This window comes from Spea bombifrons, chromosome 1 (genome assembly GCF_027358695.1).
Source record: "Spea bombifrons isolate aSpeBom1 chromosome 1, aSpeBom1.2.pri, whole genome shotgun sequence".
In the NCBI taxonomy this organism is placed as follows: domain Eukaryota; kingdom Metazoa; phylum Chordata; class Amphibia; order Anura; family Pelobatidae; genus Spea; species Spea bombifrons.
Window position 1 is genome coordinate 20,547,385 of NC_071087.1, and position 27,957 is coordinate 20,575,341.

At 40.7% G+C, this 27,957-nt stretch overlaps 2 protein-coding genes across 7 annotated transcripts in view; one reads left to right on the forward strand and one right to left on the reverse strand.

Moving 5' to 3' along the window:
- RBM47 (RNA binding motif protein 47) overlaps window positions 1-3,508 on the reverse strand; it is a 51,613-nt gene extending 48,105 nt beyond the window's left edge. For 4 of the 6 annotated variants that reach the window (XM_053458388.1, XM_053458384.1, XM_053458390.1 and 1 more), the window contains exon 1: window positions 3,380-3,508. The gene's annotated coding sequence lies outside the window, so the exon portion shown is untranslated. The remainder of the gene's footprint in view (window positions 1-3,379) is intronic. The other 2 variants (XM_053458391.1, XM_053458392.1) reach the window with 1 other exon arrangement.
- Window positions 3,509-20,472: 16,964 nt separating this feature from the next.
- On the forward strand, window positions 20,473-21,246 carry LOC128478049 (cyclin-dependent kinase 5 activator 1-like). Its single transcript, XM_053458120.1, has one exon. It carries the CDS (start codon window positions 20,473-20,475, stop codon window positions 21,244-21,246), a length of 774 nt encoding a protein of 257 aa, XP_053314095.1.
- The last annotated feature ends 6,711 nt before the right edge of the window (window positions 21,247-27,957 follow it).

The window sequence follows — 27,957 nt, forward strand, 5'->3', positions numbered from 1 at the left end:
ACATCAGCTAACGAAGAGACCTCCCGAGGTCTTACGTGACTCTACCGAGATGGTCCAATAAATGGTGTCGCACACAACTGGAAGACCACAAAGTATACAATTCACCTAAAGAATGTTATATAAGATTTGCTCTTGGCAAGTGACAAAATGCACCATTCACTTAAATAACAAAAAAACTTCCACAAGTAATTGTTAATCTCCAGGCCAAATACATCTTTTATGCTGCAAAAATATTCAAAGGAAGCACAAAAAAGGAATCATCAAAGAGACACATGTAGAAAAAAACAATGACAAACATGAGATTTTTGCTATTATAGTAAACATTTGACTTTCACTATTCAGTATAAATGAAAATATTTTTTTGTTTGTAGAAATATATTCAAATAAGTTGAAAGAAATAGAACTGAATAGATGTGTTCAGTGCTGGTGATCACAAAGACAGGTGGTTGTTGATCGGGAAGCAACTTTATCTTTCACGTGTTTCATGGATAGTTTTAGTTTTTCTTCCTTATACCAGGCTCTGCTTGACACCAGCAATGACCTCTAACGGGTTTCTCCTTTTTTAGGAATCGAGCTGTTGGCATTCTACAAATATTTCTCTACGTCAACAGAAAAAATCAATATTCTGACAAATAGTTATCAGGATGTGTGAACACGTGTGTTTGGGCTAATATGTCCCTACTATACATTAATATGCTCTCATTGATAACATAAGGACTACGTCCTCATATGTCTGCATGGTGTCGCTGAACACTACGGGAAAATATAAATAATTACACGACGGGACGAGTGACGTATTCGGTTAGGATTGTGGCTGAGAAGACACCCAGATGGTGGTCCCTCAGGATGCTTCGTGATGCAGAAAGGTGAGTATCGAAAGATAGATTAAATTAACCCTAAGGATATATATATATATATATATATATATATATATATATATAAAGTGACTGATAAAGAGTCCGTGACGCGTGTACACTCGCCAACAGAATACACAATGGAAGTTTAAACAAGGAGGTTGGAGCTGCGGACAGGTACACCTAATCAAACATAACTAATGTTTGTCATCCCCACGCCGGCAGCATTAGAACCCTTAGTGACAGGTACTTGAGACGCTATAAGGAAATAACCATATTTTCAAAAAACATATTTACCAAAATGGACTATTCTATAAAGCACTATAAAATGATATTGTACAATTACAAGCCAAGGGACTGTCTGGGCACCATCTCCCACACACATCTATACCCATCTGGGAAAGAAATGATTATAAGACGCATTCTTATAATGGTATTATTGTCATATGGGTCGGAAAAACCATTTAATAACACATGAAAACTGGTACCTTCATCCACAAGCACGGCATTAATGGACACTTGAATATAACTTGTTTCATAAACATCATGTAAAGGTAGATTATGAATATGAATGCCATAAATAAAATAAAGGCATTAAACGCAAGCTGATGTTTGAAAGGGCAATGTAAAGAGCACGTTCCTGCTAATACTTCCAACATGTAACGCGATGACAGCAAAACCAAAAAGCAGAGTTGTAATTTGTTGCTCTATGCAAGTAAGAGTGGATCTGTTAGTTGCCACCTGTTAAAGGCCACTGCTTTGAGTTATTAGGTTAAAACCAGCTGATCCAGTTTGGATAACAAATGTATTGTTTTTACATACACATGGAAACTGCGTGCAGATCACTCCTATTCTTAAGGTGTACTGAGATCTCACAAATCGCTGTACAAAGAGAGCACAAAGTCACAGAAACCGGAATATTTACCGTTCCTTTTTCACAGGAGGACAGTCCCCACCTTGAGACTGCTATCCAAGACACTATAAAGCACCAGAAATGTCCTCAATGACCATCTGCATCAGTTAGAGAAGACCTTACAACTCTGCGATTAAGAGTCAGTGATCCACTTCACATGACGGTAGAGCTCACATGGTCAGACGAAGAAAAGGACAGAATGCCGGAGGGTATTAGGTCCCGAATATAATCATACCCCAAGAGACGAGATACAAAATGATTATTCATCTCCACCACAATCTCATATAAATGCCTACTGAGAACTGAAGCTACGAAAAGCGAACAGTCAAGATGGTGTGTAGTCATATGCTCAGTTGGTGTTATTTCATTCATGAGTTGGTTGGTGGGTTCACAGTCAGCAGTACGCATCATACAATGACATCATATCATTGAAGTCCATCTCTAATAGAGGTAGCAGTGCTCCTCAGCATTACATACATGTATATGTATATTAATCATGGTTTAATGGACCAGCAGTAAACGGTTATGTCTATATCATACTCCAGAAACTGTGAGATCCCCTATTTTTCCTCTGTCCCCAAGTTACATGACACATATGTGAGCCATAACAATGCAGCGTGTATACAGCATTCTATAATACAGCGTTTTTCATTTTTAGAAACTGCTTAGTAAAATCTAAAGCGACATAATACTACAATCTACACATCAAAGCATAAGCATGCAAATGACTTTAAGACAGCGGAATGTTGATTGGTAACTATGTATCCCGGCGAAGCTGTCAGGTACTAGGTGGGCACTGACTCTACTCTTTTACACCGACTTGATGGAGAGAATGCTTGAGCCTCTCATCGCCATATGGACAGAATTAAAGAAATACACAATAAGCAGTGATTTATCCCATCAGAATCTCACATCTCTCCTAATATCAGAAATGTAGGTTCTAACTCGTTCTTCCACCGCTATGAGCTGTGAGGCACTGGCTGCTACCGGATAATCCCACTGATCGATACTATTTCTATAACTACCACCTCAGTGATGAAAGATGATGTTCACATGAATACTGTGTAAATAAACTGTTTGGAAAGGCTGACAGATGTTTCACTTTAATCATTTGATTGCCACGAGCTTTCAAAAACTGATCAGCCACAGAAATATGATATGCCCCCCCACCATTACAACAGGTGAATGAGTGAAATGCCCACGTTTCTACCTCTTGTAATCTTCATCAGAACATAATGCTTTTACCAGACATTATATTACCTGACTGCAGGTGCCTGAGGTCCAAATTTAAAAATAAAATAATAATAATTAGGTATATTGTCCATTATTTGTATGCAGAACTTACGTAACTTCATAATATTATAACTTTAAAGCATTCTGGTTTTTTTTAATCAGATGGTACTTATGAAAATGATCTATTTAACACTTCTTTAAGGGGTAACAGCAAACAGATGATGGGAACTAAACACATACACAAGCAATCTAATCCATTTAGGACAGCATTATATATACAGCAAAAACTATTAACACTGTGATGCCTCTCATAGAACACCTGTGCGGCACTGCAGGGGTTAAGGGGCATAAAGACCTGGGATTGATGAGTGTGGCTTACCTTTCAGTCCCAGCTGCTTCCAGATCACGTTTAGGGCTGAGTGGGCTTGTGAGTGTGAGCTCAGGACACCTGCATGCCTCGCTTCTCCCTGCCTCACTCCAGAGCCTGATGGGGACAGAACTGAAACAAAAATGCAATTAGCAGGTCCGACTAATCTCAGACACTCAGCACTCCTCTATTCTCTACACAGGGGATCAGAGGGGCGCACGAGCTCTGGGAGGAGGAAAAAACCCTGACTAGACAGCAAATCTCGAGGCTGTGAGTAGTTTTAAGTCTCGAGTAAGTTCCCGGAGAGCTCGTGGGGCGGACTTATCAGCTGAGCTATCTTCACTCACAGTAGGAAGACTGTCTCTGCCTGGTATACTCCCTGCCCTTAAACTCACCAAACCAGAATCCGACTCCCAACAAACACTTCCCGCACATCCAAGCTGAAATCGTATCCTCCTCGGCGAGCTTTCACTGGCCATGGGCCAGCGCAGCATTCCTGCCCAGATACCTTTACAGCGCACACAAGTCTCCTCCTGGAGTGATCACTGAGATCTGTCTTAATATTATGAAGGGACGGGATGGGACGAAACACTTACTTACTTACACATACTTATATTTACATACTTACTTACACATACTTATATTTACATACATACATACATGTGCCTGAGCAATCCTACTGCTCTATGAGGAGGAAAAACCTCTGTCTGTCTCAGCATTCTGGAAGACACCTGTCACCCACCTTTTCTTGAGCATCTCTCAGGATGTCTATTATTCTGAGCCACTACAGTAGTCTAGTAAAAATACAACTCCCATGACTCTCAGTCAGCATCTGCTTATGGCCACAGGCGAGAGTCTGGTGGGGGTTTGACTGGAGGTAAATGAAGGGCATTTTGTGTTTAGTGTAGTTTATTGCAGTATATGACATTTCCTAAGCAGATTTCAGGGTTTGGGGTACTTGGATGTAGGGCCGCAATCTGTGCTCTGGTAGGCAGGTTTATCACCCATTCAAATCCGTGGCTTTCTGGAGCTTTCTTCCTTGTTTCATTTCTTTAGACTAAGGTCCTTATTTTTTCAGTCTATTGTAGATGATTTTTGTTTGTTTATTCAACAGAAGACAAACCAGTTTTTCTACGGCAGCCCTGCCTGCTATTAACCCAACCGAGTGGAAAGGAAAAGCACAATCCGGTTCCATGACAATGTGCTATATATAACACTAACAGTCTGAGACTGCAAGGGTTAAAGTATTTCTGACCTTTATATATATATATATATATATATATATATATATATATATATATATATATATATATATATATATATATGTTCTTCCTTTTCCTGGTAGAGTGTTTTCATGTGAAACCCTCTGCAGTGCTGCTAAGCCCTCACCTTCTCTGCCCCCAGCCTATCTAACAGCCCTGGGCCCTGCACCCTGCACTACAGAATCCAGCTGCAGATACCTGGGACTGCTGTCTTCTTACCTACAATGACTAGGCTTAGAGAAGCCGCTATAGGGACTGATCATCGTGTTGGGGGACTGATCATCCTATTGGGGGCTGATCTCTCCAGTACACAGCAGATCTCAATGGGCTAGTCGGTCCACTTTAAACCAAGGTCTGCGCGGGCATACCTGTCACTTTTTAAGCATGTTGTATGTGCCAGCTGCCTGGGTGAAGAAGATGCCCAGAGTAAGGGAAAGAAACCCATTGGAGTGGTAAAATGATGGGGTACTAACTAGGGCAGGTCTAGGGCAGCAGCCCCCATAACTACATTGCAGGGCGGGAGGCTGCATTTCCCAGTGAAAAATCTGCCCCTTTAGGTAAGTCCAGGCAGTTCACAGTGTGACGCAAAAGTAACGAAGCACTGCTTGGGCTCCTGATAAGTGCCTATCAGGTTTATACAGCAGCGCATAGTAGCCAATGTTTTTCCACAAGCATTATAAGAATTGCAGTTTATTCTTTGTAGACATAATAATAAAAAAAAAAACTATTTTCTAGGTATTAGATGGAACAAAAGCACATAGAACCCTACAGACTGTGCTTATCTCAAAATGTGGTTGTCTATTTGTTGGCAAATCCCATGATGATATGGATATTCTCATCACAATAAGGAAGAGGATGGAGATTTTCTTAACTCGTAGCATGACGTTTGGAATCAATGCATGTTTAAGTTGCCAAGATCCCTAACAAGAGGGAAAAAAATCAGCTGAAGCCCCAACGTCACTTGTTAAATAAAGTACGTTACAAAGTAAATATCGTTAAATGCAGCCAATTTACACAGATCACGCATTATAATGCTTCCATGTTCTTCTTTCAGGTAAGTCACACACCACAGTTTCATTTAAACATATAAACCCAATCTGAGCTCACTAATAAGACCAAAACACCACGATCTACACATTTTATGACAATTCATTCCACTATATATATACAGTATTACATACACAGAATGTAAAAATTGAACTTTTTTCTCACCATATGTTTGATGATTTTGTTACAAAGGGTTTTTAATTATTTTCTACCTACTTGGGTTGTAGGAGGTTGAGGGTGGTGAATATTTAACTTGTACCAATCAAGCAGGATTTTAAGAAAGACGTTCTCATAAAATACATCACTTAATAGGGTATATAAGTGTAGTGGAGAGGAGGCAAACCAATGAAAGTCATTGCTAAGAGAAACAAGATGGAATGAAGCCAGGAAGCGTTGGGTCCAAATCTCCAGTAGGTGAATCCAAGCAAAGCAGTGGAAACACTGAACTGACTGACCGTTGGCGGTACTTGGGAAGATCACCTACCTATAAATATTAGAAATGTGAGATTTTACATAACATTTATTTGTAGAGAACCGCTGGATCCCATCGTGCTATTACAATAAGTGAAGAGTGAAAACTAACAATAGCAGTACAGTTGAGAATACTAAATTGTCGGTAATATTAATGCACATTAAGACATACTGGAACAGAGGGCCCTTATATGTATTAGGTTGGGTGGAAAGAGACAGAAGGAACGGGACTGTCAGTGATGTGGACATCTCAAATGTGAATCTGGAAGAAGGGGGTAGGGAATTAGAGCACAGTAAAATCCAGGACACACAGGCAAGAAGAGGTAAAGAGGGTACAAGGCAGACGCATGTCATGGAAAGAATGGGGAGGGTGGCTACAAGAGTATTTGGAGATAGGACAACAGATATATATATAGGGAGGAGCAGTGTTTGTTAAATCTGTGTATTCTGTAACAGTCGGGAAGAAGTGTTCGGAGTGGTTTGGAGCAGTGAAAGCCAGGACAGGGGAGATCAGTTAGCAAATCCGGGATAGCATTTTCCTGTGTGAAGAAAGCACAAATCTTTTCAGTTGGTAAAACTGGCACACATATACTTCTCAATGATCCATTTCCAATACCATAAAATCCTCCTCTTCCTCCCTGGTCCAATCTTAATCATTAAGTGAATACCAAAGGCTCATAAATCATAAGCAACATAATCATAACCCTTGAAAATACTTGTAGAACACCTGAAATTAAAATACCAGGAAGGAATATGATGGCTTAAGATCCAAATCATTAACATTGTTGTTGGCACATTTAGAACTTTGTTGACCGATGTCATGGAAACTCTTTTGATGGAAGTACGTGGCCTACAAAACATGTTGGTGTAACAGACCTGGAAGCATGAGTAAACTTATATAATTAGTTCAGCACTTTCACCATGACCAAGTGGGCTCAATAAATAAAACTCAATAAAATATTATTACTCATAGCAAGTTCATAGAGGGCTTTTAATGCAGCATTTGGAGTTAAAGTGGGACAAAAACTGACACGACTCCTTGGTCATATTAGTTGTTTCTCCGACACATACAAGGTTTCAGATACGTATGCCTTCCCTTGGTTAAATAAAGATCCCCAGCCAATGAGGTGGGGGTTTCTTTTGGGGGATTTTGTTACATAAAGGTTTAAAAAAATGTTTTTGCCCATTTGAGAAAATAATGAATGGGTATCTGACCCCCTTTACAAAGATTTAATCTGTTATGGATTTACATCCATCAAGGATTCTTACTTCCAACAAAAGAGAGACATCAAGGGAGGCAAGAGGGGTGAGACTAGGTTGATTTGGGTCCTATGAAGAGAATGTACCTCTTTAAAAGTAGCATATGAGAGGTGTTACAAATGAGGTACACACCAAGGGTCCTGGGTACTAGAACCCCAATGGAGTTCTTTACCAGAAACTGCAGCCCCTGGATGATGAGCCATTAGGAACACCAGACCTCAAAAACCAAAGCAAAGGAATGCATGCCCATATGACAAGAGGGACCCATCAAGGTGAAGAAGGCAAGAACCAGGGTAGCCAAGGTCATAGACAGGAACAGTAGTCACAAACAGGAACAAGCGAGGATCGTAGTCAGAAACTTGCTGAGATTATACACAGGAAAGGTTCTGTAATCATCAGTAATTGTAGACAGAATCAAGCCAAATTCATGCACAGGATCAGTAACCATAAACTGAAAAAACAAGAGCTTATCCAAGATTAACTACTGGGGAAAGGCAGGGTAGTTAGAACAGTCCTGTCAGAAAGCACTACTTTAGAAACATAGGCACTTGCAGGAACCATGCAAGAATACTAAGAGTCTGTCCGAGAATTCTAGGCCTGACTAATAGACGTGTCACTAATATGGGAATGTCCAAAGGGTGTGAAAAACGGCTATAGGGCAGCGTTACTGAAAATACTTTGCAACACAGTGGAAAGTGTCTGACCCTGCCTCTGCTGGATATGACAGGCCATACGTTGTGTGAGTATATTGCAGTTATGTCATTTGGTGGCCAGTAGCCTTAAGGCCCTACAGGTGGGTAATGTGTATAATGTCCACAAACCAACAGGCCCTGTGTTCAAAGTCTGTACAAGACAGGTAAGATGGAAAATTACCCCTTTACTTGAGGTCTTTTTGTGGAAAGTTATTATGTAACTGATGAACCAGCTGAGGAACATGAGCATTGTAGATGCATAGGTCCATAGCTCTTCCAGTGAACTAAATACTGCACTGAGCCCCTATAGATTCAGGAGTCGATAATTTCCTAAACCTCACAATTTGTCATGTTCATGTGGTAAATTAATTAAATAGATACACACTAACATTCTAAAAAACTCTAGGAATTCTTAGGGAAGGAGGACGTTGTAGTTAATAGGCCACATGAATTATGATACGGAACACTCTGCATGTTTTTAAGAAGAACCATACCCCTTCTCCCAAGGAGAATACATGCTCCTGGTCTATGAAAGCGGTTGTATGATGAGAACATGGATGCTCTGGACAGATTTTGTGTATTTTAGCACTCAGACGTGTAAGTACACTTCTTGGTCATGCCATTTAATAAACCTGTTTACAAAGATGAAATTTGCAATGTGATTTGTACCTGAGATCATAATAATCCTTGTTTTCCGTTACAATCCCTGGATTGTTTGCAGAGACGGATTTACATTCTCCACACTAGCAAAGACTAGGTAACACCAGTGCCTCCACGCTAACAACATGGTACATGTATTTGTGGAGAAGGCATAAACTGGAGGGAGAGCTCTGGGTAACCTACCTGAGGGGTCTCGCAGGCTTGCTAATATTCATTCCTTACCTATGGAAAGTCTGTCTTACCCCTGGAAGTCTGTCTGGCAGGGGGTATATCATGTGCTGTACAGAGGCAAGCAGAAGACTTGTTAGAACAAATTCATAGGGGATATTCTGTTGAATTCATCCATGTATTTGCAAGGGGAAGAAAGGGACCCAGCTATGCATTAATGTGTGCATGATGGATAATGTCCCTTGAAAAAATGCTAAACAACAGAATATTTTGCCTCTCATGCATAATAATATTACCGGTATTTTCTGAGGTTGCAGGCATTGAACATCACATGCTCATCCTTACCAAGAATATAATGAAATATTATTTTTTAAATGTATTTACTGACACAGTAATGCACTTGTTTGCTTCCTAGACTGTCCCTTTGTAAACTTTTTTTAAGTTGATGCAGTTTATTATGTAAATTCTAGTTTTTGTTTAGCCACATAGAACCATACCTACTTTTTCATCACCCAGTAGTTATTAGTTGCTGTTAGTAATGAGTTGTGGACACAGCTATTGCTTAATAGTTACTTTGCTGACCTGTGGTCCTGTGGATGCTGAGTATATGAAGTAACTCCAGAGCACAGTAATAATACTATCTGTCATGTGAAGAACTATACTTCACATGACAACGTTGTTTTTTTATCACTTGACTACAGCAAATAAACCATAAAGCCTCCTGACAGAGTTAGGTTTAATGAGGAAGTTTCCTTGATACATTTGTTGTAAGTTGCATTTTTTTTACATAAATGCAGACAGGTTCGCAGAGTTTGAGGGGCAGAAATGCCTCTCTTTCTTCATGCTTTTTTTGATTGGGTGACTAAAGTAATTGATGGTGGTGGTGCAGTAGACATTGTGTATCTGGATTTCAGTAAGGCCTTTGTCCCACATAGCAGACTTATCAATAACCTGCAGTCTCTGGGTTTAGATCCCAATGTTGTTGAATGGATCAGGCAGCGGCTGAGTGATAGATAACCAGGCCCGGACTGGGACAAAAAATAGGCCCGGGCATTTCAGACTGAGATGCCCATTTTTTATGAAAAAACATATATGTACATACATATACATAATACTTGGTCATTCAACATGGGAAGCCTGAAGCCACAATTTAGTGCGACTAATCCTTGAAATAAATATTATAGAGTAAATAACACAATACCTTATCTTTTCCACTAAATGATTTCAGGGCCTTGAATGTTTTGTCCCCTGAAGTCACTACAAATTCAGGAGGGCATTTTATCTCTGGATAAGTAAAAATGAAATAGTTCCTACTGTAAATTAAGGACACAGATAACCATACACACACACCAGGACAGGCTCTGCCACGCCGACACCCAAACACACACCAGGACAGGCTCTGCCACACTGACATCCAAACACACACACACCAGGACAGGCTCTGCCACACCGACATCCAAACATACACAAACACCAGGACAGTTAAAGAAAGTAGAAATGGTTCAGCACTCAACTCCCAGGAAGCTGGGAGCTAGCAGGAAAAAGGGCAAAACAAAAACAGAAAGCATAACAAAAATAGCAATGTTTCGGCCAAACAGGGCCTTTTGAGCTTGACAAAGGCCCTGTTTGGCCAAAACGTTGCTTTTTTGTTTTGCTTTCTTTGAATAAAGTAACCTAAGGATTGGAAGCTGATTGGAGTGCTAGGGTTTTCTGTGTTCGTACACACACCAGGACAGGCTCTGCCACACCAACACCCAAACACACACACACTAGGACAGGCTCTGCACCACCGACACCCGAACACACACATCAGGACAGGCTCTGCCACACTGACACCCAGACACACACATCAGGACAGGCACTGCTACGCTGACACCCAGACACACACCAGGACAGGCTCTGTCACACCAACACCCACACACACACACACACCAGGACAGGCTCTGCCACACCAACACCCATACACAAACACACACCAGGACAGGCTCTGCCACACCGACACCCAAACACACACACCAGGACAGGCTCTGTCACACCAACACCCATACACAAACACACACCAGGACAGACTCTGCCACACCGACACACACCAGGACAGGCTCTGCCACACCGACACCCAAACACACACACAACAGGACAGGCTCTGCCACACTGACACCCACATCCTGAGGGTTTCCACGGACGGTTTCACTCAGCCTGCCTGTGGCAACTTTGCCACCAAAACAGCCTGCCTGTGGCAACTTTGCCACCAAAACAGCCTGCCTGTGGCAACTTTGCCACCAAAACAGCCTGCCTGTGGCAACTTTGCCACCAAAACAGCCTGCCTGTGGCATCTTTGCCCCCCCTTACACATACATGCTATCACACACACATATTCATTCACTCGTTCACAAATATTTATTCACTAATTCACAGATAATCATTCACTCATTCAGATATTCATTCATACATTGATACTCATTAATTTCCTCATTCAGATACTCATTTACATATACTCATTCACAAACATTCATTCACTCACTCCTTCACAGATACTCATTAATTCTCTCTTATATTCAATCTCACATACTCCATACAGCCTCCCTCACCCCCTTACCTGGACTGCTGATGTACGCGCCGCTCGCAGACTTCCGCGGATCTGCACAGGGGAAGCAGACGCACAGCAGGGTCATGTGACGTACGTGACGTACGTCACATGGCTCCGTTGGATTCCTGCGTCCCCCTGGCCGTGGAAGGGACGCTGCTCGCACGTGTCTGCCAGGTAAGTAGCGGGCCGGGTCGCGGTTGCTGCGGGCTTAAGGGGCAGGTGCCCCTTTTGCCCTGCATTAAGGACGGCCGCATAGGCCCAGTCAGTCCGGTCCTGACTGGGCCTATTTTAAGGTAGGGGCCTGGAGCTGCAGCTCCATTAGCCCCTAAGTCAATCCGGCAAATGCCCAGTGTGCCCGATGGCCATTCTGGGCCTGTAGATAACAGAGGGTTGTAGTCAGTGGAGTATATTCAGAACAAGGTGTCGTTACCAGTGGGATACCTCAGGGGTCTGTACTTGGACCCATTCTCTTTAATATTTTTATTAGTGTTATTGCAGAAGGTCTTGATGGAAAGGTATGTCTATTTGCTGACACAAAGATTTGCAGCAGGGTTGATGTTCCTGGAGGGAGAAGCCAAATGGCAAATGATTTCAGTAAACTAGAAAAATGGTCAGAGCTGTGGTAACTGGCATTTAATGTGGATAAATGCAAGGTAATGCATCTAGGGCATAATAACCCAAGCGCAGAGCGTAGAATATTAAATACTTTTCTAACCTCAACATCTGAGGAAAGGGATTTAGGGGTAATTATTTCAGAGGACTTGAAGGTAGGTAGACAAGGGTAGTGGATGCATGGAATAGCCTTCCAGCAGAAGTGGTAGATGTTACTACGGTAAATGCGTTTACGCAAGCATGGGACAGGCATAAGTTTAAGCTAGATATAAGATAAGGCCAGGGACTAAGGAAAGTATTCAGAGGTTGGGCAGACTAGAAGGGTCGAATGGTTCTTATCTGCCGTCACTTTTTATGTTAACCTGTCTGCATTATCCTGGCCTATAGGTGTACATCTGCAAAAGAGTGGAGTCACAGGCACAGATTCTACCCAGTTCTTCTAATCGGGGGAGAGGCTCCGCCCTTCTGTGCGCGGGAGGCCTGGTTCACAGTGAAGAAGACAGAAGACATGGGGAGCAGTGGACAAAGAGAGAAGAATAAGAAGATGCAAGACAAGAAGCTGACCTGCAGGAAAGGAGACAGGAACATCCAAGCAGTCAGCAGTAGGGAGACATTGAAAGAAGCGTGAGAGAGAGTAAGAGAGAGAGTGTGAGAGGGCGAGCGAAAGTGTCAGAGCGTGAAAAAGAGTGAGAGGGTGAGAAAATGCAGTTTTACCCTTCTACTAATATAATGTAGTTTTTAATACCAAACTATACGGATGTGGCCTATAATCAGGTGCGACAGCCTTCAGTAAAAACATTAATTTATTATACAGTTTATTGCCTATCATTGACAAGACCATTTTTCAACCTTTGCACTATGAATGACTTGTGCTGCGGAACTGTTATGAATGTATTCAGTTCACCACAATTTGTTATTGTAAACTAGCGATTGTAGCTTCAGGTGATTCAAAACCCACTTCCTCAGAGAAGCCGCACCATCTTAGCTGCAATAACTTCCTTGTCACTGATACAACCCAACACCACCTCTCACCCTTTCTCTGTGCCTTATGTTTGTCACCCCATTCCCATCAAGATTGTAAGATAGCCAGCAGGGCTCTCTCCACCTAATGTATCGGTTTGTCTTAGTCTGTCATACCCCTTGAATATATGTATTGTGTTAAGCGCTGCGTAAATTCTTGGCTCTATATAAATAAAAGATAATAATAATAATAATAATTGAAATGAGCATTAAACATGTCATAATCTAAAACAATACACTATAGTGATTTCACCATGCAGACAACTCTCTGAATTGCCATGTGTTTCATTCTTAATGGGAATTAGCTACACCAAAATAGACAAAACACTCCAGCTGCTCCAAGAAAGTGAAGGTCACTGATATTAATGACACATTTACAGCTACATGACACATAGTTTATTTTGCTTAGAGCATAATATTTACGATATGCAGCTCTTTGTTCCTTATGTGATGTTCAATTTTAAAGGGACGATAGGAGCAAAATTATTTCATTCAAAGGGACAATCCAAACGTCTTATCCACTTTAATAATATGCTTGCTGACAGCATATTATTAAAGTGGATAATATGGTTGGATTGTTACCCTTAGAGTGCCAGCTACTTCCATCATACATGACTCTCAAAGTGGACCTCCATGGCCACCGTACACTCATACCAGAGCCTCATTGGTGGCTTTCTGCATCGGAGTCTCACACACATCGCATGACTCCCATCCAGAAAGCCACCAATGGGGCTCTGGTATGAGGGTTTACGGTGGCCATGGAGGTCCTGTTTGAGACAAAGCTGTGTCCTGCAGCTTATTGTGACTGTGTTCAATCACTACAGGAGCCTATGGAGTAACAACATTGAAATACTTATTAGTAAATAAATGAAACAATTTTAAAAATCCTTAACTGCATTTACCTGGAAATCACACATCCAATGCTTCCCAGCAGTTTAGAAATACCACAAAGCCAATCAGGAGTGGGCTGGTGATCATATGACTCCTGATTAACAGGAGAGATCTGATCATTATAACAATGCCTGGGTAATCCATGCAAACAAAAAGAAAACACAGACACATTATTCATAAAATGAAACTTAAATTATTAAATTCAAGGAGCCAAATCAGTAGCATCAAACATCAGACCTTGGAGGAGGCTGCCTATAGGTACTTTTTATTTACTGCAGGTTTAATAATGCATGTACAAGTACTTACAGAGTGCGTGAATGTGTCCGTAACATACATTTTAAAAACTCTGCAAAGAAATCACTTTTTATACATAAGCCTAATTGCATTATATGTGCATTAAAACAAGACCTAGAATTAGGCTTTGGCACAAAGGCAGTGATTTCCTGAAAAGAAGACAATGTTTTGACAACACAAACATTCTCTATTCCTGTCCTGTAAAGAATGGTAAGTTCACTTTAAAGAGAAAATTGTTGCTGTCACAGCATAAGGGGTACCTGGTAAGGTAACCAACAACATTTAGCACTGCTGGCAAGGGACACAAGCAGTTTGCAGTAAGCACGGGGTCACATCTGAGAAGATGTACCAAATAGAGAACTTCCAGAAGCAATATCAAACACAGTATAGAGGTCAGGGAAGGCAACAAAGATCCATAACTCTACTATGTATTAGAAAGACGTGGGAATGTGGCTTCTGACGTGTGGCGTTACACCATAAGAAGAAGAAGTATACAAAGAAGGACGGTTGGGATGGTGGTGGTGCTTCTGGAAGGCAAACATCCTGGCAGGGGTTTGGATGTAGGAAACAGCTTCCCAGGAATGGGTTTCAGGACTAAAGCCCTTCCCGTGGGACAGGTGTGGTAATATCTGGGTAAATGTAATCTATATCTATTTACTTTTCCAATTACAGTTTCTTTGTTATCAAATAGTCCTAATTTTTTATCATTTTAACCCCTTAAGGACAATGGACGGTCCCCAAACCCATTGTAATCAATGCATTTTAAGCCCGTACATGTACAGGCTTTGTCATTAAGGGGTTAACTATGTTGATATCCCTTCAACTAAGGCAATATCTAGGTAATATCTGGGGACAATTGCCTGACCAAAGCAGTTGAGGAGATCAGTGTTAGCGTGACCTCATCAGCCATGTTTTCCAGGACACATCATTTTTACATATTGCTGGCCAGCCCAGATAAAGTCCTGCCCTGCAGTATGCATAACTGTAATTTGGTTCCCTTTCATGCATCTATACATCCCATACTGCAAGGCAGCACTTTACCTGTGATGGTCATCAATATGTAAAAATTATATGTGTACTGGAAACATGGACGATGTTTTCTCACTATCATCAGTTTTAAATCACTGGTTCAGTTCACGAGATCACAATATCAGTGCTCTAGTAATATTGGTTTAAATCAAAATGATGTTTGTCTCTCTCCTGCAAAATTACTTATTTCAAAACTGTATCTATCATAACTGGGTGGTGCATAGATTATGAGGTTCTGCAGATATATTTGGAAAAGAAAAACATCTATAGAGACTAAAGGCTATCTGGATTCCTGTTCGATGTATATGGCTCGTTCTGTATTGCTGTATTTATTAATTGCTGATTTGTAAATCCCTTTCTTCTGATGTGAATGATTTGCAGACGTTCATAGTATTTTTTTTTTATTACTAATGAGCACTTGAGGATTTAATTCAGGTTCGTTGTTTGACCGCCACTTGCTGTTAGAATGTTAATCTGTCTAAATCCATTCATCTCAACTTTGGTTGCAAGTCAATTACTCAGGGTTTGCATTTCAAAGTGAGGTTTGTTGAAGTGGTCGCAGCAGATAAGGTATTTGTTTCCAGAGCCTGTATAAAGAAACCAAAAGTGGCTTTTACCATCACATACGTTAGATGATTACAGAGCTGATTAATTTAATCATTAGCAGAACAAATTAAAACTTCATTTGAAGTTCAATGAAGAACATTATTTAGTTGATCAATTTTATTATAAGTTTATTATATAATCTGCTCCTGAAAGATACAGGGCTGTCGAGAGTTATTGGGGAGACACAAATGTATTGGATGCACTGCATGCAAGTCTTTGAATGTCAGGGCAGAACCACAAATATATACACATTAACCTACAAATTGTATTTGCTTGCATTGTTCACAGATGCCGATGGCCCTACAAATCCAGTTGTGGTTCATACACTGTAACAAAAGCTTGAGTGAGACCTCCAGGTCCTCCATGAGTCTGGAAGATGGGTGCACATGGGACTTAACACCATCACAGGATGTGTCGGCACCTTTTTAATAAACCCATTTACATATTCTACATACTGAGTGTAAAAACAGGTTCCCTTCTATGGCCATTCATTTATTTTTCTTGGATGGGGTAATAGAAGCCCCCTGTCCCATATAGCTCACAATCTAAGTAAGAAGGTGATGTTAACAGAGAAAAAGATAAATAACATTTTCCACCCAGCTACTGGGCATTCGTTACAAATAGGGTTACACTATCTTTTCTAGGTACGGTATTCAAATATTTGCCACGTCTCTGAAAACAAACTCATTATATTGGCGAAAACATAGAGGATAAATCATCGGAAGTGTTTCTGAACGTTATTCAGAACGCTGTACTTGATCCAGCAGGGAAAGGCAGCTCTTGGCATTCCACCTGCTGTGGACTAAACTTCCCATGATGCTCAGCCATCCGAAAATCCCTGTTTACCAGAGCAGTGGTGAATGGCGGTGAGGTCATTGTGTACCCGGCTATGGATCAAGATAAAGCCGTTAGAGGTTCTGTGTGCAATCCCATTTGTACACGTCTCCCGAATGAACCACTCCTCAGTCACAAGGTGTGGCTTGATGTTAAGCCAGTTCCTTGTTTTGCATTCTTCCTCCCTTTTTATACCTATTTTTTTCATTTGCAACCTTTGTAAAGTTCAATAGAACTCCCAGAACAAGCTTTAGCTGGCAAACAGCTGTGATTGATGAATGTAATACGTACAAAAACACTCTTATACCAGAAGGTAGTTTCTTTGGCTGTGCTGTAATCCCTTTTTCCCCATTGTAACATGTAAAACATGTATAATGTAATATGTAGCAAATATGCACTGGGAGTAGAAGGGCTGGGATTATATGGCCAGAAACTCATTTTAAGCACGGTTATTTTGTTTTCCCATGGGGGTACAATAAGATATACATTGTGCAAGTCAATGAGTGTACACATATATTAGGTAATGTTTTTATTCAGAAAATTATATTTCCCAAATAACTTTTGTGATGTAAGTGGTGAAAATAAATAAACATTGCCTCACAGGAAGTACCATAAATATTGCTTTATGACATCAATATGAAGGATGCAAATTAAAGATGAAACTTTGTAGCTTTATCTACTTCACGGGCTGGAGCATCGGAAAGCCCAAGCAATGGTACTACAAACTTTGCTTTTAGAAATCAGGCCCCTGAGCAAATGGGGAACTTGCTGTGACAATTTTACTTCTGATTGACGAATAAACCTTACAAACACTTTGTTCCAACAAGGTACCACCACAGCTTCTCCTCGATTCTTTGTTCTTGTACAAGCACCTGCTGAGTGTTCCTGGTCAGCGTATGAGGCCGTGTTTGCAGCAAAAGTGTTAGCAGGAGAGAGGATTCTGTCTGGACAACAAAGACGAGAGAGACACCTGTTAATGGCAGCTCTTTAGATGTAAGAAAGGCTAAGGAGAAATTGTAGGAGAGGAAAGAGTAAAGCAGATAACACAGGAAATATCGGAAAACAGGCTGAAAAATAGAGAGCTTAAGTGCTAAATAAAAATTAAATTATAACATGAAATTAACTGGAAATGGATTGGATGTGAGATCAAGTCTGTTCTCTTTCTTGTTGGTAAAGAAAAAGGTGAACAATTTTGAATTGTACCATAATTTTTACCCATTTAACTGTGTATGTGCTTGCATGAGCCATTTGGTTGTCCATTGGAGGCAGACTGCTTAGTGCTCCACTGCTTATATTTAATCCTATATACTGTATATATATATACGGTATATATATATATATATATATATATATACACACAGTATATAGGATATCTATACTGTGTTTGATTTCACATGTTAAAGAGTGTTAAAACAAGGTATTAGTGTGAGCAGGTGTGTGTGTTAATATGGTGTAAGTATATGATGAAAGTGTGTGCTACTTGCTGGGGGGATGAGGCGCCAAAGAAATCTTGCACTCAGGCGCCAGTAACCCTCTGCTCACCTAGGCTGTACCCCATATGTGTGCCGATGGTGTTGGCTGTGAGCATAATTCTGTAGGATGCAAACTATTGTCCCAGATTGATGAGAACCAGGTATCTTATATGTGTATTTATTTTTCTTTGTAATATCTTCAATTTCTTCTGCTTATTAGTGCCTCATTCACTTAAGTCATATTTAGAGGGAGATAATTGACTCCCTATCCCAGTACTCATCAATAAGGATAGCGGAGGTAAATATAGCCCTGCCTGGAGCCTTTCTTTATATTACTGCAGTCACATTATGTTGCGTTACATGAACACCACCACTGCGCTCCTGCCTCTGTGAGTGAGATAGTCCAAGCTGGACCAGCCCACTCCTGGTTAGTCCTTTACCGGTAGTAACTGCTGGCATCTTAACTATGTTTAATGTGAACACATTTGTTCAAATCATTGAGAAATCTCAGAAATATCTTGTATTTGCCACCTCCTTCCCAAAAAAGCAGGACTGTAGAGCAAAAATGGAGACGGTTGGAGATCTCTCCTACTGCTTCACTTCCCCCTCAAGCATTGACTATATTGTAAACTTGCAAGAGCAGAGCCCTCTTCTCCTTTTGTATCAGTTTGCTACTGGGTGAGCACATTGAGAAACACTGATCAGTTCGATGGTGTCTCAGTATCTTACTTCTGTCGGCATGTTCATGAGCGGCCACTGCTTTCCTCAACTGAAATTCACCTATCTGGTAAAAAAAAAAGGTTACTTGGTCTGTCTGAGAATCTGCAGAATTGAACAGAGATCCCTATGATGCCGTCGTCTGCGTTATGATTTATTAAGCTGACATATGGCTAATTTATTAGTTAGTATTGCTAATGTCTCCAAGGGCGTTGTGGGTTTGGGAGCGTAAAACAATATATAATTAAAATAATGTAAATCACTTTTATATAGCCAGTATTATATATATATATATATTTACACGTACACAACAAATATTTTTGCTTAAGGTTTATACTATACTTGCAGTAGCTTGAAAGGTTCATTAACCCCTTCATGACTTACTGTAACCAATCCATCCTGAATATGCTAAAATAACTTTGTCTGAAAAAGTTTACTGAGAAGGTGGTAGATATGTAAGTTTACTGGGAAGGTGGTAGATATGTGGTACAGCATCCCAGTAGATGTGGTAGAGGCGAATACATTGAGGGGATTTAAACATGCATGGGATATGCCAAGGACTGATTAAGGTTTTGAGTTTCTAAAGCAGGAAAAAGTCACAGACTGGATGGGGCCCAATAGGACTGATGTACAGGTAAATTCTGTGTTAACGCTTCGGTCTCTTTATTTATAGACTTTCATCAGGCTGATGAAACGTTGACTTATAATATGGAGTTTCGTAAAATTATTTAAAAACAAGTCCCATGAGTGCCAGCAATTACTTTTGGAATTTATATGCATTACCGCTGCAGTTACCAGGCACCGGGCAGAGCAATTAAGGTTGGTGTGCAATTGTATATCTTGGACTTTGTATGTATATATATATATATATATATATATATATATATATATATATATATATATATATATATATATATATATATATATAGATATACAAGATGCTGATGGAGTGCGCGTTTCCTTTATATTTATATATTTATTTGTAGTGTTCATCCCAACATATGTTATAAAGGTTCTAATTTCTTAGACCTTTTTCTAATTTCTAATAATGATAAAACATTACTGACACCCAGCATCTGTAGCAAGTTCTTATTTTTCATCAGATAAAAACAGTAGAGAAAGATGTTTTTGGCTGCTATGGCGAAAGCCTATTAGTGCCTGCTCTTGTGTCACATGACAATTTAGTGTCCCCAAAAATAAATATGAACAAGGCAATCTTTTACTTGTTTAAGGAATGGTTTGGGCATTCAGCTTGATTAGAAATTGTGTTTCTGATGCTGCATTTAGTTATAAATGTGTTAAAGTCAGCAGAGCAAGTGGGACAGCAGCTTTATGGCGTCTACAGAAGAAGCATTCATGGCTGGCCTAGATTTTTTGGTTTCATTACATTGTCTTTAATTGACTTTATTGATTGAGAAGAGTGATAGGAGTTGCAGTCACAGGTACCCATGGTGTCTTGTCTCCATACATCACAAAGATGATCATGAGGGAGAACAATGGCTTAGAATCTTCAGAGGGCTCCGTTACTATCAAAGCTCACTGGTGCATCTCAGACACAGCATCTCAGCGTATAACGGTGAAGACTTTCCTTGCTGTCAAATACTATATGGCTTCTCACATCAAGAAGACGGGGAAACCGCTGAAGAGGCGCTCTTCAGTTACATCAGACCTGCCCTTGAAGCGGTCTGTGGCTCCGTTCTTGAATAAGCAGCCAGGAGGAGGCGAACCAACCAGCAGCGGCCAGAAGATCTCGCCTGATCCCAACAAGTTACCATCTCAATGGGTTCTGGAGCAGGGCGCTACCACCAAATTGCTCACCTGGTTTGGTAGGTTTATCTGCGGCAGGTGTCCCATGATTCCATCTCTTGCTCCCAAGGACCCTGTGCGCTGGATTCTTAATGTGGACAGAGCCCTCTACCTCGTAGGATGGCAGACGGAGCGATTCGTGACACCAGCGAATGTCATCTTCCTTTACTTGGTGTGCAGAGAGGTCATCTCCTCTAACCTGGTCAGCAAGCGGGAGTTACAGGCAGCTCTGATGACCTGTCTGTACGTGTCGTACTCCTACGCGGGCGCGGAGATATCATACCCCGTCATGCCCTTCCTTGGAGACAGTCCAAAGGAGGAATTTTGGAGCAAAACCCTGGCTATTGCTGGACTTATGAGTGCAAAGATGCTGCGCATCAACACCAACCCAGCGTATTATGCTCAGACCTATGGACATCTGAAGGCTGATGGCGACTGGGAAAGGAGCTGAACACAAACCAGGACTGATTCCTAAATATCTCATCCCTTACTTCCTAATTACTTATAGATTAATAAATACGTTAAAAAAAAAAAAATTGTATCATTTGTATTAATAGCTAAAGAAAAGGGGAACATGGAATTTTTGGTTGAAGACGGTATTTTTATTAAGTGTACTACCTAGATGTTGAGACATAAGCTTCCAGGACCTCAGAGGTCTTTTCTTCAGACGTAAATTTCCATCAGTGATTGAACGCATTGACCTGTGTGTTTTACCTTCCGACGCCATCCCATATTTTGTTATATTTTAAGGTTAATCATTTTCTTTCTTGTGTTCTTGGAAAGCAACAAAAGACACCTACTGTAGTAAAACACCGCACAGAACTACACCAAGGTGTGCCAGCTTCACTGACTATATTTAAAAGTATGAAAGTAATCCGCAACTTATGTGATAACGGAATAGTAAAGGGCAGATGTATGTTTCTGTTACTTCCTCACCTGTTGTCTCTGTAAGTTAATTTGTTATGTTACATACTACTTCTTATGTGCTGTCTATCCATTGTACAACTCTATGGAATTTGATGGCGCTATATAAAACAATAAATAAATAATTATTTGTGGCTCAGTACAAAAGCTGCGCATTGTCAGCCCTGTAAGGAGGACCGCTTGGGTCCCGAAGAATAAATACAAGGGGTGCAAGTTATAAAATACCATCATGTCGGTATTAATGTACCTTTAGAAAACGTTTATTACTAAAGTAAAATTTTTACATTAATCATTTTATTCCAATCAAATTTGTTTGGAAACCGTACAATTGCAATTAAGGCGTTTTTTTGTTTATTAGCTTATCTAATCAATGCGTGATTACCATACCTGGGAACTTATGGACGTGGCCAGGACTGCACACTCGCGTCAGCGGGAGGTCTTTACAACTGAAGACTATTTTATTTGAGAGAAAAGGGGTCTGATGCAAAAAACTGCTTAGAGCTCGGTTAGCAATCACCTGCAAGACGGTTTACTTGGCTAGGGCATAGTTGCCTAAATTGTGTTTTCAGCAGGGACGGACTGAGACCATACAGGACCCCTTCTTTAGCCACACCCTATCTGACCACACCTTTCCTAAGTCCCACCCATGGTTACACCCCCTTATATCTATTTTTTCAGTATTTGTCATAATGAAAAAAACTCTAAACAGTGTAAACATGTTTTAATTTGTAGTTTTCATATATCACATACATATAATTATTAAATATATTATTAAATAATACTGACAGCAATGGAAAAAATACAAGTAACTCTAATAGGGTGATCACATTTTATTTCTGCCACTCAGGGACACACTATGAAGCGCATGAGATAACACACAGGTGTATATATGTAGCGTATATGCTCGATTATAAGACGACCCCCCCCAAAAAATGAATATTAATTTAGGAAAAAAAGAAAAAGCCTGAATATAAGACGACCCTATAGGAAAAAAGTTTTACCAGTAAATGTTAATTCATGTAAACTATTTTTTTTTTTAAATAAAAGCTATGATTGAGAAAATATTTTGTTTTTATTTCCTTTTATTTTCCAACCTGCCTGCCCTCAGGCTTGCCACTCTGCCCCAGAAATGCCTTATACCCCCTATATGCCATTGTGCCCCATGATATGCCTTTTAACCCCCTTTGCTACTCTGCCACCCAGATATGCCTTATTCACCCATATTTGCCACTCTGCCTCCCTGATATGCATTTTAACCCCGTTTGCAACTCCCCCCAGGTATGCCTTATACCCCCTATATGCCCATCTGCTTCCTTGATATGCCTTTTAACCCCCTATATGCCGCTCTGCCTCAGAAAACCATTGAACTCCGCTCCCAAGCCACTCTTAACCCCTCGACTTACCAGTGCATCCCTTTACTTGTGACCGGTGCTTCAGACTCCCTGGTGTCTAGTGGGGCAGCCAGTAGAGGTCTGTAACGGCAAACGAGCCCCCTGCTGGCGACCAATAGAGTTGCTCATACGGACATTTAAACTCCTGGCGCCAGAGCTGCTGCGGTACACGTTAACCCCGTATTAACCCTTTATACAAAACCGGAAAAAAACAAAGAAAAAACAACACGAAGAATTCCCACGACTGTTCGCCCGAAGAGAAGACAGGAACGGGCAAATATTCGCGGAATACGAAGATTTTCTTTTTCCCGAAGACGAGCAGGAAGACCTCCCTGGTGCAAAAGTCTAATAAATACCCATATACATAAAATAATAATAAATATATTATATTCCTACAAATATATATATTCATATCGTCAGAAGACAAATGGCGCCCCTGATGCTGCAGAGGTATGGCCCATATTATTAAATGAGGTGCATCACATTGGGGTTCATTATAAGAAGATCCGCGGCTGAAAGTATTGAGTATCACCGTGGAAGGGAGGATCCCAATGACATTTAAGTGGAAGAGGTTATCACGCTGTAGTAAATATACAATATATTAAAGAAGATTCGGATTATACAGAAGAATGTATGTTATTCACAGAACATTCCTTTGCTTTTCCATTTTGAACTGCATGCCCCCAACTGTCCCGCAGTCGTGCCTATCCCTTCCTCGGGGCAGAGGAAGGGTGAGGCCAGGGCCGGGCTGGCCCACCGGCGGCGGGAAGAGGCTTTCCATCCCATTCGCAGACGCTCAGCGGCTGTTTTGAATGTTGACCGGCGAGCGGCTGCAAACGGGATGTAAAGCCTCTTCCGGCCGCCGGCGTCTAATGAAATTTTTTAAGTGTCCCTCTTTCACATTTTCAAATGTCGGGAGGTATTTACTTAGGACCAGAACTTTTGGCATTCATGTTCATTTTTCCCAAATCTCATAAACGTGAATCTTCTATAACAATTCCCGGCTTAAAAGGGGGAGTCCCATGGAAAAATCCATGTCAGCGACATTGAGAAGGTAGTGGGTGAGTGCTGGTGCTGCAAGCAGCCTAGGAGAATCCAACGGCCAGCAAAGGCATCTTAGAGCCGGCTGACAAAGCCCCAGTTGTTGGAGGAATGGGGCAATGGGAAATACATTGCAGGTCAATGCAGGGTCTTAGAGTTCCGTCCTTCTTAGCTACAAAGAAGAACCTAGCTCTTGCAGAAGTGGAAAGGTGAATGGACCCCTTCTGGATGTTCTCTTTTATATAGAGATCCATAGTCTTGGTTTCTAATAAGGACAGTTGGTAAACCCTTCTTCGAGGTGGCACCATTCCTGGTAACAGTTCTATTGGACAATCATTAAAACAGTAAGGAGGAAGGCTTTTGGTCTGTTTTTTGCAAGCAAGGATCGCTCTGCAAAAGCAGTAGCTATAGATGTCTGGGGAGCCGGGGAAGAAGAGGAAACAGCAGGAGCAGCTCCAGGAATTTGTTTCCCATCAGGACCAACCTATACCAGGGTTGTGTAACTGGAGTCAGGAGTACCCCAGGACAATAGACAGAAAAAACAGAAGAAATCACATTAAGATGTATAGAGATTTAGAATATTCTATTATTTAAAGTATTCCAACACATACCCAAAGAGGTAAGGTCTCTAACGTGACCGTAGGACGACCATCGTTGCCTTTAATATACAGGGGATAAGGCTTGGTCAACAATGGAATTCCATTGTGTTTGCAGTCCCCTCAAGCCCCAGAATCAACAAGACAAGGTTTTCCCTTGAATAACAAGTGAGATTTGGGGGATGCAGATAGAATACATTAAGTAGGCACCCCTATCCTCTCTAAGTTTAGACAATTCCTGGAAACCCCTCTGGCCTGCAGGATCCCCTCCACAGTGAGGCGGAGGAGGTAATCCAAGAGGCAGCATGTCTGGAGAAACAGGAGCTAGTGCAGGAACGGGAGCATGGGGCTGGCTTATTTACAATGACATTGATTAAAGCAAATCTTTTATTTGCATTCATTCAATTTTATCCATACGATGATAAAATAATTATCAGTAAAAACCTCATCAAAGGATGAAGGGATAAGATCTATGCATGATATTGAAACACCATTATAATATTTTTACACAAACATATATATATATTTACACAGACATAGAAATACATGTGAATTCATTAGTGAATTATGCATAATTAAATTCATTGCTTCAGTGATGTCTGCCATAAAAACCTTTAACTGCCCTTATCGTACTATCTGCTGTTGCAGCTCGCTTTATACCCTAAACAAATTTGCTTTTACATTTGTTATTATTAATAAACAATTTGGATGTTCCATGCTGTCCTGAAAACAAAGGGGAACTTTATTTTTTATTTTTTTTTTGCTAGTATTTTTTTGTAATATTTTTGACTAATGCCGGTCTACGGAGGAACAAACTTGTGAGCTTGTGAGGCCAGGATTGAGAGTCTGGACCATCGGATTTATTAGTTTGCTCCAGCTCTCCAGACATTGTTGGCCAGAACGGACCCAGGTTGGGGACGGGTGACATTAAGCGTAACTGATGCAACACTGACTGCTCTCACCTTCATATTCTTTATGGTTACCCCTTTTCCCTTTTATTTCTGTACCCCTTGTTGGAAAATCAATAAGCATTGATTTACAAAAAAAAACCTTGAATGTCTAAGGCGAGAACATATGCTTGTTAGAGCAGGGCCATCCACACATATTGCTTATTGTAATGTGAAAATACCATTACATGGGTTAATTTAGTGCATACAACTGTAAAATACATGGCACATTCTTTGCAGCAGATGGCCTTTTGCCATATGCCAGCTACTCTCTGTAGCTCCACTGCTCGATAACAAGCCAGATGGGGAGATCAGTGGTCTCCCATTTAACTGGCCTGTTAACACCAAAGTCGGCACAGTGCTCCATAATCTCCTCCTGACCACCACTGCGCATCTCTAAAAAGTGTAGAGTGGATATGACATCATCTGTAAGAATGACATCACGGAGGGGGAAGCTCGTGCTGCTGCCCTGGGTCCCGCCAAGTACAGTGCGAAACATACATTTGCCGCTGGTAAAATGTAGGATGTGACCACTGGGCTTGAGTGATGATAGCCATAAAATAAACCAGCTACAATGTAAGACATCATGCAAAATTAAGAAAACTGTAATTTCCCCCATTTTTTTTTTAGAGTTCTCGCCTCTAAACTACCTACATCTCGCCCACACAAATATTGAACACGTTATGCCAGATTTCCCCTAACAATAGCAGGTTTCTGTTGCCATGCCAGCTAGATTCTTCAGGTTTTCCTTCTGTACCTTTCAGTGTGTAAACAGAGGATGTTTGCTATGTACCAGGAACTAGTGTCATGTGACGTGTCCGAATTTATCCGTAACATTAAAATGTGAACTGCTGGTGGAAAGCAAGTGTAATTTGTGCTCTCAAAGTAGCTTCTTCATAGTAATATTAAAGTTGGTTTTATACATCATTTAAACTACCACAAGTAAATCAGACGCAGCGTGGGCCCCGTGTAATGTTTTGGCCTTGGCCATGACAGATTTTAATGATATATATACACTTTATTAAAGGGAAATATAGATATAAGCGCTAAGTGTGACATCCTACACTTTGAAGCTTACTAAGTGGCCAACAAAAGCACCACGTGTGCATTCCCGTGATGCCTGTTAGGGGCAAAGTTGCTTTAATACCCTTCATTCAGTCTACTAGGCAGACATGTTTAAGGGTCATTGCTCTATAATAACCTGGAAACTTCAAAGGAAAGACCTCCTCTAAACCCAGAGTTTTACCTCTACGGTGCTTTATAGGCAGCAATGCAATATGGCTGTTGCAAGGGACACGGGTTAGCCATGAATAGGGCTAGACAACTAGACTTAAATAGTAAGAAGCAGTCGATGGAATGGGCAGGAGTGGACAGAATGTGAGTGGGAATTAGTTGTGAGCATCTGCAACCTGGGCTGAGGAGCAGGCAGGTCAAACATTGCTTTCCTGCACGACACTAACTTAAAGCCCCAGCAAAGCCGTGTGAAACGAGGGAGCAGATTCACAAAGACAAGTAATAAGAACAATAAAGTGAAACGAAATACGACTATTCAATGTTTCAGCATTTCAAATCATACTTATACTCAAACCAGACCTTCTAAGTGGAAGAATTAGGAGGATGCTGCGGTTTAATCTGAAGAAATTATATTTAATAAAGAACACACGTGTAATACCACTTTTGATGTAATTAGTTTGAAATTGGCAGGTACATACCTCAAAATATTCCAAATTATAAAGTTACTTTGTTACTAGAACCATTAGGTGACTTCATGCCATACTGACCTGTTTATTATTATTATTAATCATTTAGAACAAGGGCCTAGTATTTTAGTCACGCAGTTTAATATATTACTATGTGCATATAAAGTTTAAACAAACGTTAATAGAATTTGTAGTGCTTTGGATCACTCTGATGCATTTATAAACACAATCTAAGCTTGAGCTTGAATGAGAGACATATGTATTTTCAAGAGAAAAGTGGAATTGGGTGAAAAACAAAACAGGTTAATGGGCAAAAAACTTTCTTAATAACATGACCCTGAAAAACTTCAAACATTAACACTACAATAGTGTTCGTCAGTAAAGACATTCTTCATCCCCATCGCCCAGTCAACATGACAATGGTTTAAAGCCTTAGATTACTGTCGCCTCTGTGCATAGTAACATGTAATTTTACTCTAACATCATACACTAACAAACTCTCCATGGGGCCCCTAACGCTTAACCCTAGGCACAGCCAAGACACCATACAATGACACATACAC